The sequence below is a fragment of the Zosterops lateralis genome (genome assembly GCF_965231275.1).
Source record: "Zosterops lateralis genome assembly, chromosome: 9".
Lineage (NCBI taxonomy): Eukaryota > Metazoa > Chordata > Aves > Passeriformes > Zosteropidae > Zosterops > Zosterops lateralis.
The window spans coordinates 18,143,363-18,160,319 of NC_139769.1; the positions used below are offsets into that span (position 1 = coordinate 18,143,363).

The following is a 16,957-nucleotide window of genomic DNA, read 5'->3' on the forward strand; positions in this document are numbered from 1 at the left end:
ATGAGCTTAATTTGGAACCTCGTACACTTTGAAAATTTGTATCTATTTTTTAATAACTAGCTACAGAATTTGCAGACCAGATTTTTCTAATTTGTTTCCTTGGCTCTTAAATGCACTGAATGGGATGATTCCCCAAGACCAATGTGAAAAACATATAAACCCCTTTGGAACATGTCCTTTGTGGCTCTCTCCCCCACCTGTTTACACCTCACCTTACCTTGATGACTTAAGACATTCCTGCAGGAGAGCTAAATGTGGCTACTTCTCTGAGTTCCTGCAACACACAGATTTATTGCTGACTGTCAGATTTAGAAATAAATCAATTTGGGAATGCATTTCCTGAAACTGTTAACTGACTTGATAGAACAAGAGTGGGGCAGAAGGTGGGTAGTAAGAAAGAGGCCTCTATAACATAACCCATTATTCCTTCTTAGTAAACAAATTATAGTCTTGATTATAGTCTTGAATCACAAAGAATGCCTTTACCTCTCCAAGGATTACTTTCTAGCCACTGCAGAATACTGAATGCCCTGTGACTATTGAATATTCTTGGAAAAGCTCTGATTTTGCTGCTATATTCATCAAGTACCTGAGCTTAGATACTGAAATTAGGTCTCTTGGCATTGTCTTGTATGTGAAAGAAACCACACCACTAGATGTGGTACCTTCAGGACAGTAAGATAATTAGGTCTGGGTATGCAGGAACAGAAGACCTGGAGAGGCTGCCCTGCTCAGCCACAGGTGACACAGCACTTCTCACCCACAGGGCTCACGGTAGGCAGGATGTAGAATAAGAAGTACGCAGTAATAGCCTGGGAGAAGACAGCTACTTTTCCTTGCATCTCCTGTCTGAGAACATAAAATGTTATTTTCAAACCATCTGATTTTGATGTCTTTTTCTGCCCCACTCAAGGGCATGCTGCTTCTTAGGCAGCTCCTCAGCAGAGGACAAGCAGTACATGCAGAGACTCTCCAAACTTTGTCACTGACATTCACAAAACAACTTGTTCTTCCTGTGAGTCCACAGTAGCTCATGTAAGATAAGAAACTACTGCAAGCTTTAAAGAAATTGCAAGCAAATATTTTCAAAGCAGTATGACTGTATCTTCCTGTTTCATCTGAGTCTGAAAAATCCACATTGATAAATAGGAAAATTAAAACATGAAGAGAAAACTATTAGTGGAGACACTGGACTTGAGCCTGCCAAGCAATCCCAAAGCACCAGCAAAACAGTGTTGGTGGAGGAAAGACACTAAATGAAATGACACTTGAAAATGTTCAAATTTACAAATGTGTGCACCCCGCGTGTATGTGGGGAAGGAAGGCAAGTTAAAGGCAGACAAAGAGGTGCCAGAGAGGGGCAAAGAGCACAATACATTCTGCACCGTAGGCAATCAATGGAATAATGTACATGTGAATTAACTCATTAATGGTTCCTGGAGTGAATCTTAGAGATCATGAAACACCAACCGACAAGGATCTGCAAAGAAAATCTGTTTAGTAAATGCAAGAAGAAAAATCACAAACAAACCCGAGTTGGTTTTCAACATTTATTTATAATTCAGTGTTCAATTCATAAATCAAGAAACAAAAGCCAGGGCATCTTTTTAATCAAAGCTTTTGCTGCTCACAATATATGGCATAAGAAATTGAACTGATAGATCATTTATTATTGTTATGAAACTAAAGGCTTTATATTCTTAAGTGGAGTAAAGCAGACAGCAATATGTTCATATTAGAAAGTTCCTACTGTGAGTGAAAAATGGATTAAAATTGAGATATTGTTTAGTAAGACAGATGAATCTGTATTTATTTTTGGCTGTGAAACTGCTAGAACTATACACAGCACTGGGGAAAATCACCTTGCCAATTTGCTCTGTGTGTCTGTGTTTGGCAAATGCAGCCTGCAGGGTGTGCGGTCCGTTTGCACACAATCAGATCTCTGACCTGAAACGTGTACATTCTGGAACATTAATTCGCACAATTAAAAAGTTATTTAGAGGATGGGCTTGGAGCAAAAAATGTTGCATCTCAGAATCCTGAAACGCAACCTAGACTTCCTAATAAGCCATTTTAACTGTTTGCAGAGATGTTACAAGCGTTCACTGAGGGGGGAAAGTAATGATCAAACCACCCATGCAACACACAAATCTGAAGAGTCTAGCATGTGTCAGTGCAAAGCAAATTTATTCTATAAAGTGACTAGTGTGAAAAAGAATTAGAAAGGATTATAAAAATACACTACCATATGTTGTAGTAGTTGAAAGTGATTAATCCAGTTCTTAAATCCTATTTTAAACTCCCTTTCATTTCTGTCTATAGAAAAATAGAAGCCACATTTGCTTTGTTTGAATGCTATGTAGTTAATTACATCTTCTAAGAAACTCTTTTAAAACTAAATGTAATGTTTAATTACAAAATGCTCCCCTTGAAAACAGTTAGCTTGTACATTGATTTGTAGTTCATTAAAAATGCTTTCTTAATTATATTTCCAGCCAGAAAATACACAGAGATTAAAGAGCCTACAGAGAAGTTTTGAAATCACAGCATGAATTGTAACAAGAAGGTTACACTTCAAATAGTGGACAACTGACAGCCACGACCACCTTTCTGTAATTTCAAAACTTAATTGTCGCAAAAACAGTAATTGGAAAGTGGTGTTCATTGTAGCATCTATCAGTATTACATTTTTTTATAGGAGCAAGATTTGCAAGGACTAATTAGAAAGCAAATCAATTGGATCAAACAAGTGTGAAGGCTCCGTCAGCCGCGGGGCCGGGCGCTCAGCGCGCGGGGTTCACGGCTAAGGGCAGCCCGCGCTTGGGCTGGTAGGGGGTTGTCCTGGAAACCATGCGGATGCAGTCGATGACAGGGCACACGCTGAGACACAGGGTGCAGCCTGTGCAGCTGTCAGTAACCGTGGGCAGGTGGGTTTCAGGATCAAACTGGATAGCCTGCAACCAGCAACAAACATTATTGATGTCACGCACAGGAAAGGTCAGAATTGCTCCCGTTCCAGTGTCTGCGTTTCCTGCGCTACAGCACTTGGAGACATCTTGGTGTGATTCTGCACTGCAGCTATAGCAACTGTTCCACTGGCAGGGAATGAAAAAAAAAAACCCTCTCCAGACACTGAAGTTAGAGAGGTGGGCCAAATTACACCTTGGCAAAAGCTCACAGGCCACAGGGGCTGGTTACAAAAGGAGGAGTTTGCTCCATGATATTTAAACTCCCAGAGGGTATTTCTCCTTGATGGAAATATTTCCTAAGATAGCAGTGTGTTGGGGTTATTGGTTTACAAGGAGACACCAGATCACACCTGTACAGCTTCAGCAAAATGCCCATCACAAGGCATTCTTTTAACTTTTACTTTCAGCACAGCATAAACAATTGAATTTTGTAAACAGCAGAGAAAAACACAGCTCATTGTGCCTCGTGTGATTACTTTCCTTTGCAAATCTCTGAAAGGAATATCAGAGTTTGGGGCAGGCAGAGCTTGCTTTAGTTCTCATGTTCCATGCAGTGAATCCTCATTACCAATTAGGGTGATAAGTGTATTTGAATGTGAAATAACAGTTGCAGTCTCAATGATATAAGCTCCTGCTATAATGGAAATGGCAATTAAAAGCAAAACCAAAAGCATCACACAACCACAAAGGGTCAATATCTAAAAAGCAAGACCAGAAAAGTAAAAAAAATTAAAAAGCACCAGAAACGCTGAATATCCACCTTGAAGAGTTTAGGAGGGAAAAACAGGCCTGAAAGTTTAACTCTGGAAACAAGCAGTGCCTTAGCAAATCTGCCTGACCACTGTCAGCATCAGGGGGAGGCAGGGAGGTGATGGGAAGTGCTGGTGCTGCTGCAGGTTGGCTCCTAAGGCAGATTTGAGGCATTTGGGGTTTCAGACTAGGAAGGCACAGAAGTTGCTGTAGCAACCAGCAAGGGCACAAAGTCTGTAGTAACTGCCCTGGATGTCTGAGTTTTACTTTAGCTTGAGCACAAAGAGAGCTCTGGCTCGTGAGTATTTAAGGAGGACTCCTTTCTTTCTTTCTTTCTTTCTTTCTTTCTTTCTTTCTTTCTTTCTTTCTTTCTTTCTTTCTTTCTTTCTTTCTTTCTTTCTTTCTTTCTTTCTTTCTTTCTTTCTTTCTTTCTTTCTTTCTTTCTTTCTTTCTTTCTTTCTTTCTTTCTTTCTTTCTTTCTTTCTTTCTTTCTTTCTTTCTTTCTTTCTTTCTTTCTTTCTTTCTTTCTTTCTTTCTTTCTTTCTCTCTCTCTCTCTCTCTCTCTCTTTCTCTCTTTCTCTCTTTCTCTCTTTCTTTCTCTCTTTCTCTCTTTCTCTCTCTCTCTCTTTCTCTCTTTCTCTCTCTCTCTCTCTCTCTCTCTCTCTCTCTCTCTAACAACAATGCACATCTTGAAAGGAAGTTCAAAGAGGGAGAGGAAGTCAGGACTACAGTGCTGACTTTAAATTAAGGAAAGCTTTTCTGTTGGAGTCATACAAGGTGACAGCTGTGTAGAGCAGCATGGATATTTCTGAAAAAAGGGAAGCATAAAGCAGATGCTGCTTTGAAGGTGAGGGGAGTTGTTGATTTATTTGCAATTAAGAATTCCTTTGCAATTCTGTTCAATTAATTTCTTTTCAATTTCCTTAATTAAATAAGGAGAAGGCATCTTTCTTTTGTGCTTAGAAAACCTTCTGGGAGTTTAAACTTTGGTTCTTTTGGTGCTAATTTTTTTTTTTTTGCAGTTACACAAAATAAAATTTAGGTTTAAATCTAAACCCAATCTCTTGCTCTCTAAGAGTTATATGAAAAATATAATCCTCCTGAGAAATCTGATGTAAGGGGAAAGGTGAAGATTGCAATGTCAAGAGGAAGTTTAGACAGTTAAAAGGCTACTGTAGTAATCTATTTTGGTATAAATACACCATTAATTTTCTTGTATCAGTGGAAAAAACCTTTGCTCTGACATACTTGTTTCAAATGCAGTTGATTTGCAATATAGGACTTCTTTCTGTGACTTTATGTAGTTCAAGTCATCAGACCTATTATTGGTTAGACTGAATTAAAGACAAACAAAAACTCATGGTATCCAGAGGTCACCTGACGTTCAATTAAAGTATATGGTTTTGAAAAGCTCTTCTCGGACTAAGATGTATGGAAACATTCATGTAGAAATTATTTGCTGCATATTGGATTCCATGGAAGTTATGCTAGACCATATTTTGATTTTCTTAAAGAAAATGAGTCCTCCTGTACTGTCTTTTTTACTGCAGACCAATCCATCAGCTCCAGTGGACATGGCATGGAATGGCACCTAGACGTGCTGATATATTTCATACAACTTGCTACTGTATTGAGCAATCAGAGAAATACTTTGCTGCAAACAGGAGCCTCAGCTCAAAATTGGACCATCTTCTGGTCACAATGATTTCTGCAAGCTTCAATTTGCTGCTTTAAAACCCTGGCAGTTATCCTGGAGAAAGGATCTGTAACTTAGTCAAGATCAAAACAAAAGCCCATCTGCCTGAAACTTGAATTTGTTTGGTTACTCTGAGGGAACAAGAACCGGGTTTCTTAAAAAGCATTTGGCAGTAAGACCAGCCCATGTCTTTCTGCATCCCCTTGGTGGGAAGGGATGTGTTCTTCCCTTTCTCCATCATGTACCTGAAAACCATCCAGAACTACATTTACTGCCATTCAACTTGTGGCTCCTTCATTTTCTTCCTCTTAAAAAGAACCAGAGTTGCAGTCAGAGCCCTGTGACAGTGGCGGGGTCTGTGCAGCCCAGGACCAGCTGTGTTCCAGCATAGCTTGTGAGCCAGAGCCTGGGAGCATGATGGGCTTTGAATTCAACATTTTAGGCATCTGTTTTTACCACCTGCTCATTAACAGAAGGTGAATTCTTTCTTCCCAGCAGCAGAAAGATAACTCATCATGCCTTTCTGCTAATTACAGCTGTGCTCTTACCTGGTAGCCAGAATCATTACAGGTCATGTAGCATTTGCCACAGTTGATACACATTTCCTCGTCAATCAGAGCCACAACTTGCTCTATGTTGCACAGATCACCATATGTTCCAATATACTGCAGTGCTTTTCCAATTACATCCTAGGGGGAAAAAAAAAGTTATCAACTCATTTATAAGATACCTAGTCAGTTTCTACAGCTGCTCTCTACTGCTGGAGTGCTCTATAGTACTTTAACATGCAAGATTTGGCCATGCATTTTGATGATACTTAAGGTTTTTCTTATAAATTTCCAAGAGGCTGGCCTTCATATCCCCTGTAAAATATGAATTTTCCACAGAGACACATTTTGAAGGTAGGCAGTACTAGAAGTATACATTGTATACAAACACGGTCTACAAACAGGTTACAGATTTAGTACTCAATTTTGCATATGCTGTTGTTTTGCCATGATTGGGTGAAACTTCATGGAACAAAATGGAATGTGAACAGGAATGACATGCTATAATCACATCATATTTGGTCATTTCTCACTAGGACAGATTTAAGAACTCACAACAAGGAAAGAAAAAATTGAGAGAGAACAATAACAGCTCTTCTCTCTTTGGCAAGATGCATAAATGATATTATCATAATTTTACTGCAAATACTGTACAGAAGTAAACTCTGGGTCTAATTCTGCAAGATCTGTTAACTTCACAGGTAGGAACTTGCTGCATCCACCTTACACATCAGTGCTGCAAAAGCTGTATGTCAGCATAGCATACACCAAAAAGGAAAGCTCTGCTACATAAATTTAAGGCAGAAATGAGTCCAACCTTGTCTTTCTACTCTGCTAAGAACTTGCAAACCCAGCACTACTTTCTGAAAGAATGAGGTCTATCTGGTCTTCAGCACTTGCACAGTAGTATCTTTATGCAAAGAGACAAATTTCTTTGTTCACTGGATGCAGTATTAGGATCTAGGAAGTTGCTCCTAGTGACTGTCTAGGTAGAAAATTCAACCAAATTCTATGCCCAGGAAGAGACTGGCAAATTGTACTCTTTCCTTGTTCCAAAAGCACTCAAATGTTTTCTCTCTGCCAAACCCCACAGTTGCTGCCATGTGAAATACCTTGGTTGCATTCATTCAATGCTAAAAGCCTTCCAGTTCTTCTCAGCAACATGCAGAGAACATTAATGCTCTTTCAGCATAAAACAGCTATGGCACATTGCTAAAGGCAGCATGATAAGCGTGGACAGATGACTGTGAGCAAGTTATCACAGCTTAATGAGTTAACACTCATCACTTGAGCTGTGCAAGCTGATTTTGTGCACGGTCCAAAATCCCTACAAATTTCAAGTAAAATCTGTTTGCTTAAACTATTGTAAAAGGTCAATTAACTACTATGAAAGTGTTTCAGCTAATGCTTTTTACTAGAACAAGACTGGAACAATGAAGCCCTTTACTGTGACTCCACTGATGAACTATGGTAACTAAATCAAATGTGATCTAGGAACTGCTTACATCCCCATCTTTTCATTTCCAGTTCTTACTCAGAAACATTCATGGATTTGCCGGAGTTTTCAGGTGTCTGCAGTCTGCTGTGTCAACTGAAATACTGTAGTGGTAGACTTCATCTCCAGCTTGTTTCAGCTCTCATGTAGGCTTGTCTGTTGACAAGCCTTGTCTTTTGACCTGCTACAGGTTTCAAAATACACGTGTCTGTGTGATCTACTGGCCCCAGCAACACTAAGTGTGAGCCTCTCTTGTGTGTGTATGTACAGCCCCCAAAAATTCCACTGCCATGAATGCATGTTGCCTGCAAGCGATGAGCTGCATGCTCAAGAATTTTAAAAAATGATGTAAAACTTGCACGATGTACAATTAAGTAGCTTTCCACTGCCTGCCCATGTTGCAGAAGTGTCCACAGGATGAGATTGCTGATACTAAAGAGCTTTTCAGTCTAAAAACCCCATATGTTTAAAAAGCATGGATAATTTTCTTATGGAGGTTCTGGATTCACACTGTTGTTTGGATGTTAACAAGCCCCACAGAGCTCAAGTGATTTGCAGAGATGTACTACTCAAATAACCATGGAATGGATTGTCTTGCTTATGAGAGAAGACAAAAAGAACCTTACAAGATGTTTAGCCTAGGAAGATGATGGCAGAGCAGGAGTATGTCTCTCTCTATATATATACATCAGGGAGGAAAAAGGGCTGTTTAAGTTAAATGACAATGTTGGCACAAGAACACACAACTGTAAGCCAGCCATGAATAAATTCAAAGCTGGAAATTAGAGAAGGCTTTTTAAATGGGAAAGGAGTGAGGTGGTTAATGCCCCTCCACGGAAACAGCTGGAGGAGATGGGAGAGACAGTCCAAGGCTTAGGGTAGCATTAGATAGCTCAGGAAATGGTTGCTTGAAACAACATGATCAAAATTGATTTTCCAGCTACAAATTTACAAAGGGAATAACATAAACAATGCATAAGGCATTGTGATTTCTGCATTTTTAACCAAGTCTCACTTCCCACAGCTCATAAAAATATACTTTTGGGGACTTAGAATCCCAAACAGGGAGCATGATGGCACTTTAGAGGCCTGAAAGTGATTTCAAAAGACTGTGTCAATGATTTACTGCTCATTTAAACTCATTGGTGTTGTGTCTTTTAATCACTTCTTTCTCTCAAGCAAAGACTGTATATTTATTCATTTGCGAAGTTTCAAGATATTATTGGCTAAAAAAGCAATGGTACTTAAAAGATGTTCTGCAGGTGCACTCTTTTACGGCATCTCAGAGCTTCTTGTTTTCATCAAATCACAAATGCTTGGAACAAAATAAACAGTGCAGCAAGAAATAATCAGCTTTCACTGTTTATAGCAGTTTTACTCCAAAAAGCAACTGTCTGAAACGGCACTATGGGATTCCAAACTTGGTATATCTCAATGGCCTCTGGATCCAATTTGCACTGTTTAGAAATTATTATTATATTTTTTTTTTGCCAACTGCCAGACCTGCAAACAGAAGCCAGGTTCTGAAAGTCAAGCTGTGTTCTTTCTGGCTTATGCATTAGCAGCAGCAATCTAAAAAACAAAACAAAACAAAATGAACAAACTCAAACTGGAAGTTAAATTTGGTCCTAAGCTACACCTTTGCCACAGCAGGGACCTAGAGTACTCTTTTTGATTACTGTGGTGCTGTCCTCCTCATCATAACCATACTGAAAAGAACCGGGAAAGGAATGTACTCCTGCAACTGGAACTGTCAGGGAATTCTGTTGCTATGGAGAGAATCAGAGCAGAATCCATTAGTTTTATGTTACTAATGAATACAGAAGAAAAATTTTCTTTGTCACTAAGCTAAGCAGATGTGGGTTTGAGTATACACAAGGAGAAGATCTGTTCAGTAGGATATTAGTTTTGGAATTCTACAATAGATGCATTTTAATGTTAATATATCAACCATTTTATGAAGATTAGCTTTTCATTAGTCATCATATTAGTAAACCTGTATTTGTAAATACAATTCAAGGTTTAGCTCTGGTCCTTTTAGACCTGCTGTGTCCATCTTCAAGCAGATGCTTTTGTAAAAGACCACACTGTGCTCTAGAGATGATGAACATCACAGGCCTCTCATTAGAAAGCCATACACAGTGCAGGTACTGCATGTCCTACAGCAACTCAAAGGGAACACACATTAAGGAGGTTCCTGCCTTCCACCTGATCTTTTTTGGCAATAAAGGTGAGGTACGGTCAGAGAGAGAGAGATGAAAAGAAGAAATGTTAGAAATAAAACTATGGATTAGGGAATAAAAAGTCACCAGAATCTGAGGGTACATGACCAAGGTCAATTTACAGTAAAGTAGCTTATAAAAATAGATAAAACTAACTTTACTTGAAAGATTACAGACACTTTGCCAATACTTAAAAAAGGCTACTAAAGCTACTCTGGGATTTAGGGACCTCTAAGCCTTGTTTTCAGTATAAAGCTGCAGTACTAACTAAAGTGGGCCTTAGAAAATAATTCAAATCATAGAATCATACCCTATCATACAATATCCTGAATTGGAAGGGACCCACATCATTGAGTCCAATTACTGGCTGTGCACAGGACAATCCCCAAAAATCACACTGTATGCCTGTGAGTGTTGTCCACTTAAATGAACCTTTGTGACATATTTCAATATGGTTTCTATAATGAAAATCGTGCTTCTTGTATCAATCACAATTCTTTATGAAGACTGTGATGTAATAAATTCAAGAAAATCCCTTTAAAAAAAACCAAAACCCCAGTAATTTTAGTGTTTGACAAGGCCTCTGACATGAGAGAGCTCTGAAATTAACTCGCCATGAAGTGGCTAAACAGAGCAAAAAAAAAAAAAAATAAGGGCTGGAATACAATGATCAATGTTGAGAAAAGGTAAAGTATTAGCAGAACAAAGTGTCTCAATTTTCTGGTCTAGCCATGACACTGTTTAATATGCTTGAGTGTGTTTCACGAAAAGCTTTGAACTAGAAGACTGTAGACTTGATATGAGTTTTTATTTAAACTAAATTATAATCCAAGGAACTTGTAGGTATTTTATAAAACTAGATGAACAGGTACTATCACAGTGAAAAAATGCAGTTTGACAAGCAGCTTATCAAAGTAAGTAACTTTTGCTAATCTTGCCAACAGATACATTCTAGATTAAAGAAAGCTGCAAGAGAAAACAGGGTAGGAGACACCACTGACAGCTCATGGAGCTGCCCTGATCAGAGGCAAACAAACTAACCCCCATAACTTCTGTAGTGCTGTTGTTCTAATTAATCAGCCATGATGTGGAATACTCAGTCATTCCAGTTTTACCAAAAGAAGCACAGTGCCCCGGAGCACTGGGCAATGATTAATGGGATGAAATCTAACAAGTCCAAATGCCAGATTCTGCACGTAGGATAGAGTAACACCAGGCAGAAATATAACCAGAGCAGCTCTGCAGGAAGGGATCTGAGGGTGCTGAGTGTGGGTCAGCGTTGTGCCTGGACAGCCCAGAGGGCAAACCTGTGTCCTGGGGTGCAGCAAACATGACAAAACCAGCCCAAAGAGGTGACAATCCCGTTGTGTGAGGCACTGCCACAGCCTCACATGGCCTCAGTGGCAGGCTGCCTGCAGCCCTCAGCCCCACCACTTCAGAAAATAGAAAATGGGAAAATACTTGTCCAGAGCAGGGCAACAAAGCTGGGGAAAGGGATGGAATGTTCTGTGAGGAGCAGCAAAGGACTTTGGGCTGGTTTAGTTTGTAGTTTGCCCTCTACGGGTTCCAGAGTGGGGGAAATGAAGAGAGAGCTGGTGATCTCTTCTCCCTCGTATTTAGTAATAGGACATGTAGGAATGTCAAAGCTCTTCTGGAGGAGGTTCACACTGGACATTAGGAAGCATTTCTTTGCTGAGAGGTTGATCATGCACTGGAACAGGTTTCCTAGAAAGGTGGTCAAAACCTGTCAGTGTTTAAGAGGCATTTGGACAAATGCCCTTAACAACATCATTTGGTCAGTCCCAAAGTGGTCAGGCAGTTGGACTACATGGTCATTGTTGGTCCCTTCCAACTGAAATTATTTTTCTATTCTATTGCTGAGCCACTTGAGGCAGTCACTCTACCATAGTCAGAGTGGGGAGGGAAAGAGGAAGTTTGGATTTCTAGGATTTCTCCCCATATCTAAAGACTAAAATTTACTTAATCACGAAGAGAAGAGAAGCGAAGTGAAGAGAAGAGAAGAGAAGAGAGAAGAAGAGAAGAGAAGAGAAGAGAAGAGAAGAGAAGAGAAGAGAAGAGAAGAGAAGAGAAGAGAAGAGAAGAGAAGAGAAGAGAGATAAGATTATGGGCTATCACAGGGGAGGTTATTTCTGTGATTGATGTTGGAGTATAAACTTGGAAGAAGTAGCCTTAGAGTCCCATAACTTAGGGGAGACACATGCACAGTTCCACCTGAAACATGCAACATTTCCACATTTACGATAAAGATTACAATATGGTCTTTTCCAGGCAGGCAAGCACAAGGTAAAACTACTCATGTTAAACACAGATACATGCCAGGAAAGATCCAAATGGTACAAAATAGTTAGGGCAAAATAGAGCTGTCCTTACTTCAATATTCCTCACCTCTCGAGAGGCTTTTAGAGATTTTGCACAGCATTGAACTAAAAGTGGTTAATACCTCCTGCAGTGATGGTTTTTAGATGGGTGCTTACACATCAGCAAAAAAAGACTTGCATGTGCAAATATGTGCAAAAGACCATGTAAATGTATCTGTGCAAACAAGAGTGAAAAATACTTCAAACACATATTTTGCAGGTGGAACAGCATGCCATGCCCTAGCCAAGAGAGCTATGCCAGAATGTTTGAACTACCAAACAATTTCTACAGCAAGGCTTCCAGAATAAAAAAAAAGTAGAAAGTAAAATAAGCAGATAAATGGTGACTGAATATTGTGGTATGGGCCCCGAAGGCCAAAGAACTAAATTATTATGAAGAAAAACACAGGAACATAGAAGAAAAGAAATTAAAGCAATAAGGAGGCAACCTGAGGTAGGCAAATACATCTGTGGGAGCTGTACAAAACTGCAACTGAAAAGAAAAGATCCAGGGCACATACCCACATAGAGCACAATTTCTAATATTACAGACAAGTGAGAAAAGAATAAACAACTCTGCCAAATATCAAAATATGCAGTTTCAATTAATATTGAAAAATAGAGAAAATAAAGAGAAAAGTCATGGGAAAAGACTTTGGATAATCACAGAGGGGTTTTAAATTGACAAATAAATGGCAATTTGACAGCATGTGGAATTTATATAAGTGTTGGAATTTACATATCACCAACTCAACAGCCAATTAGATGGATGAGAAAATTTTAGGGAGTCATCAGGAAATTTGTAGCAAAAATACAACCAGACAATGCAGGAGTCATAGATCTTTCAAGGGCACTTATCTCTTCTTTAGGTACAGGAATGGGGACTGGAGTGCTCCCAGAGCCTTCTCTTTTTCAGGCTGAACAACCACCTCTCAGTCTCAACCAAGTCTCTCAGTCTGCCTACATAAGAAAGGTGCTCCTGCTGTTTGATCATCTTGGTCAGTCTCTGAGGGCTTCCTTGTTGTGTCTCACTTTGTCCAGGAGCTACTGAACATCTCTGCAGGCCTCCGGGAATTTTTCCCTGACTTCCTCTTTGTTGGGGTGCATCACTCCTGAGCTTGGAAGAGGTGATTTTTTTCTTGCTTGGGCATTTCTTTCCTCCAGGGCCTAATTTTTTGATCCTCTGTCAAGCAGACCCCTGAAGAGGCCATATTCTCACTCCTCCCTGTGACTGCAGTTGCTGGCTCTTTCCCCCTTTTAAAATACATTATCTCAGAGGTGCTGCCACCACTGCTGATGGGCTTGGCCTTGGCCAGACCCACATCTGTCCTGCAGCTGGCTGCCAGTGGCTCTGTCAGGCCCTGGGGAGCTTCCAGCAGCTTCTCACAGAAGCTACCCCTGCAGCCCCACCTCTATCAAACCTTGCCATGCAAGCCCAATGCAACACCTCTCACTGCTGGTTTTGTCATTACGGCGAGAGCATTCCCTTGGAAAGAGATGGTCAGACTGAAAGACTGCCAGAGTCAGCTTTGGGAATGCCTGTCTTCTTCAAATGGCTTCAGTCACATTTAACCAAAGGGGTGAGGAAGATGATACCCTGATTTCTCTGGCTGAGAAGCTCCTGAGACATCACTCAGAAGTATTCAATATCTACGTAAACAAATGTTTGTGTTTGGGGGAATTAATTTTCCTTTTCCTTGTAGTAGGCTCTCTTTTCTTCTTTTTAATCTATCTCCTACGACTTGGCTCCTTTTTTGCTTTTCTGCTTGGAGTTGGGCATGATAAATTATTGACTTCAATTTTTAAATTTTTTTTTCCCTAGTCTTCATGTCTGTTTTTCCCTCTTGCTAAATTTTTCCCTTCATTCAGTTTATTTGCTTTTGGATGGTTATCAGTTTTTTGGTTTTCTGCTGTTTTCAGAAGCAAGCATCTCATTGAAAATGCACTTATTGGCTGTTGCTTCTTCTTTCTCTTTTCCCCTACATCAATACTCTCCCTGCAAGGAGAACAGAACCATGAAACCTCTGAGGTCAAACAGGCTTTGAAAATGCTCATCATAGTGAGGAAAAAAGAGTAGATTGCTATTCTTTGGAATTTTGTATATTTATGTAGAAGGGAACCTCAGCACAAGAGGTGGGGAGGCATTTTCAAAAGCATGACATGAACTAAAATAAGCAAAAACCTGAGAGAAGTCTACAGAAGTGGCAAACTAATTGACTGTTTTTAAACAGGAAGATGATTCAAAATTTCTCTTTGTCTGATTCTGCCATCCTACCAGCTAGTTCAGAATACTGGATGTATTGGTAAACTGCAAAATTCTCTTGGGAATTGTGTGGCTTCCTGAGCCACAGCTCATGTTCTATTTTATGCTTGACCTTATTTCTTCATGAATTCCTACATGTCTGATCATGTAGATATCTGATATTCTCCCATACATGAAAAAGACAGTCAACAAGGTCAACAGATATAATTTTCATATTGCTTTATAAATGGTCTACATGAGAATGCTGATTTAAAAAAAATATTTTTCCTATTCAGACTTGAAGTTTAAATAAGCTCTAAAGTGAACACCTCGAATAATTAGCTCATGCCATTTCATTTTATTGATATTTATTGACTACTTAAGGGAAGGGAAAAGCTTCAATGTATGGATTATGCAGTAGATAAGGGTCACAGGCTTTATTTTTACCTTGACATTTGCTCATTGTAGATGGTGGATCAGCTACTTAGACAAACATTCTCCAGCTTTAAAAGTTCAATCTCTAAACCTATGACACAGCTTTTATATGTACTGAACACCAGCCTTTGCCATCGATCCTACATGAGGGATGGAGGCATTTAACACAGTGCAAGTAATCAAAAGCTATCATGCAAAACAGCTCATACTGTAGCGTTCAAACTGAAAGAAATTCTAAACAGTTCTGCTTTGTTCTTCAAGGCATTACGCCTGCTTGATCTGCAACTACTGTTCCATTGCCTGAATATCTTCATTCTGAAAAATGACATTAGGGAAATACCTACACATGTGCATCACAAATCATTTCCCATCGATTTTGGTTAAAAGCTAGAAAGTCTGCATAAAGAGTTCTCTTTGATGCCCTCTAACAAGCTTAAAAGCAGTAATAACCAACTCAAACTGCTAGAAATGACTGTGCATGTCAACTGCCTATCACTCCCTTCGCATGTATTTTTTGTTACCTTGATTGCTGGAATGGGCTTCTTCGGAACGAAGTGCTTTTGCTCAGGTAGCTCAGCAGCCATGTTCTGTGCCTTAAGTTTAATCTTGTTCTCAGCTATTATCTTTTTGCGTTGCTCCAGGTAAGGCCCAAAACTGGGCAGTTTCTGAAACAAGAATCAGTAAACAGGATTATGCTTAGTAAGCAGGTGTAGTAAAAAGATGGGTCTGATCCCAAGGGTGAGACCTCAAGTCCATGCTGACTGCAACTTGCTTCTTATTCAGGAAGCTGAAATTGAAATCAGTAAGACTGCACCAGAGTGAGAAGTGAATAAAAATCAAATATGAACATTGGGATCCGACTTGAAAATATATACTGAATATTAAAATATTAATATCTCTTGCAGCAGAAAAATAGCTGAATTGCAGGTCAGCATCCAACAGTCTATTATTTCCCCATTGCATTCTTGCTTATATATAAAAATGTATAATGTTAAATAATTCAAATGCATAACTTTATTTCTGTTTCATTTTATACTATGTGGAAAGGTATCATAGAATTATCAGTTTACATAGAAGGATTCAACCAGTATTTTAGATTATTTGTATCAATATCTGAATAAATCAATACATATTTTTAAAGCTTACAAACATGTGTTTGCCAGTGTGATAACAGAAGGCTGTTTTGACCTGTCAAAGTAAGGCTAACAAACACCAAACGAACTGAAACACATTATAATCTCCTAATTTTCCTCTATGTCCCACTGGCAATCTTTTCTGCAACATTTAGTCCCTGAACCCAATTAAGCAAACTCCACAGGAAGACTTCACTGAATTGCAAAATTCATGTCTCACCCAAGAACATGTAAGAGCTGGATCAGATTTCTTAAAACACTCATCTTCCCCTTGCCAAAAAAAAATTCTGTTGGAAGATTTATGGACAACTGTAGTGTGCCACAATCACAGATTAAGGTGACCGAAAAATAGTAGAAAAATGGACTTTTGCTTGATGCAATAGACCATGCCCTTCCTCCCCTGAAACTAGTTCCTTATTCTGCAGAAGTATTTTATCCACCTAACTCAAGCCTGTTCAGAAGCTACAGCAGTACTGCAGAAAGCAGCAGGTAGTAACAGGGGACACATAGCCTGAGCAGCTGCTGGCATTAATTCACGCTAATAATACAACCTCAAAGAGCATATCGAACAAGATACAGTATTGCTGTGCTTATCAATTTTTTAAGAGGGAATTTCAATGTGAATTTTAAACCCCAGATTATTTAAAAATTTACAAATTATTATTTTTTTAAAATGAAGTAAATCCAGAAGAGGTTACCCTGCTCTTCTGCTAATCCTTAGGAGAAAAATTCCTCAGTGATCTCCGTCAGTCACAATACCCAACCTTGGCACCTCAGGCTTCTTGCTATGACAAACAAAAGCTTTCTTGGCTGGGTTTTGGGCACTCTGAGCATACAGCCAGAGGGTGACGTCCTTGAAATGCTCCCCTGCTTCTGAGATTTGGTTTGTGGTCTCAACACATTTTTAACAGCAGGTCAGCTCCAGCCTCACCATGTCCAGGAACTCTACAGAGGTGCCTCCTGCAGGCTGGGACTGAACCCTGCTCTGGGTCACAGCCACAGCCTGGGCAAAAGCAAGGCAGGACTGGGGGTCTGCACATCCCATGTGTTCCAAATGTTGGGGTAGCCTGAGTTTGCCTGCTGGCAGAG

General features: G+C 39.6%; 1 protein-coding gene across 3 annotated transcripts in view; it reads right to left on the bottom strand.

The window, feature by feature from the left end:
* Positions 1-1,536: 1,536 nt before the first annotated feature.
* DPYD (dihydropyrimidine dehydrogenase) overlaps positions 1,537-16,957 on the bottom strand; it is a 333,817-nt gene continuing 318,396 nt past the window's right edge. For all 3 annotated transcript variants that reach the window (XM_083867303.1, XM_083867305.1, XM_083867304.1), the window contains 3 exons: positions 15,257-15,400; positions 5,964-6,104; positions 1,537-2,954 (listed from right to left, as the gene is read on the bottom strand). In XM_083867303.1, the coding sequence (XP_083723429.1) occupies positions 2,784-2,954; positions 5,964-6,104; positions 15,257-15,400 (456 nt within the window). In that variant the 3' untranslated portion in view covers positions 1,537-2,783. The remainder of the gene's footprint in view (positions 2,955-5,963; positions 6,105-15,256; positions 15,401-16,957) is intronic.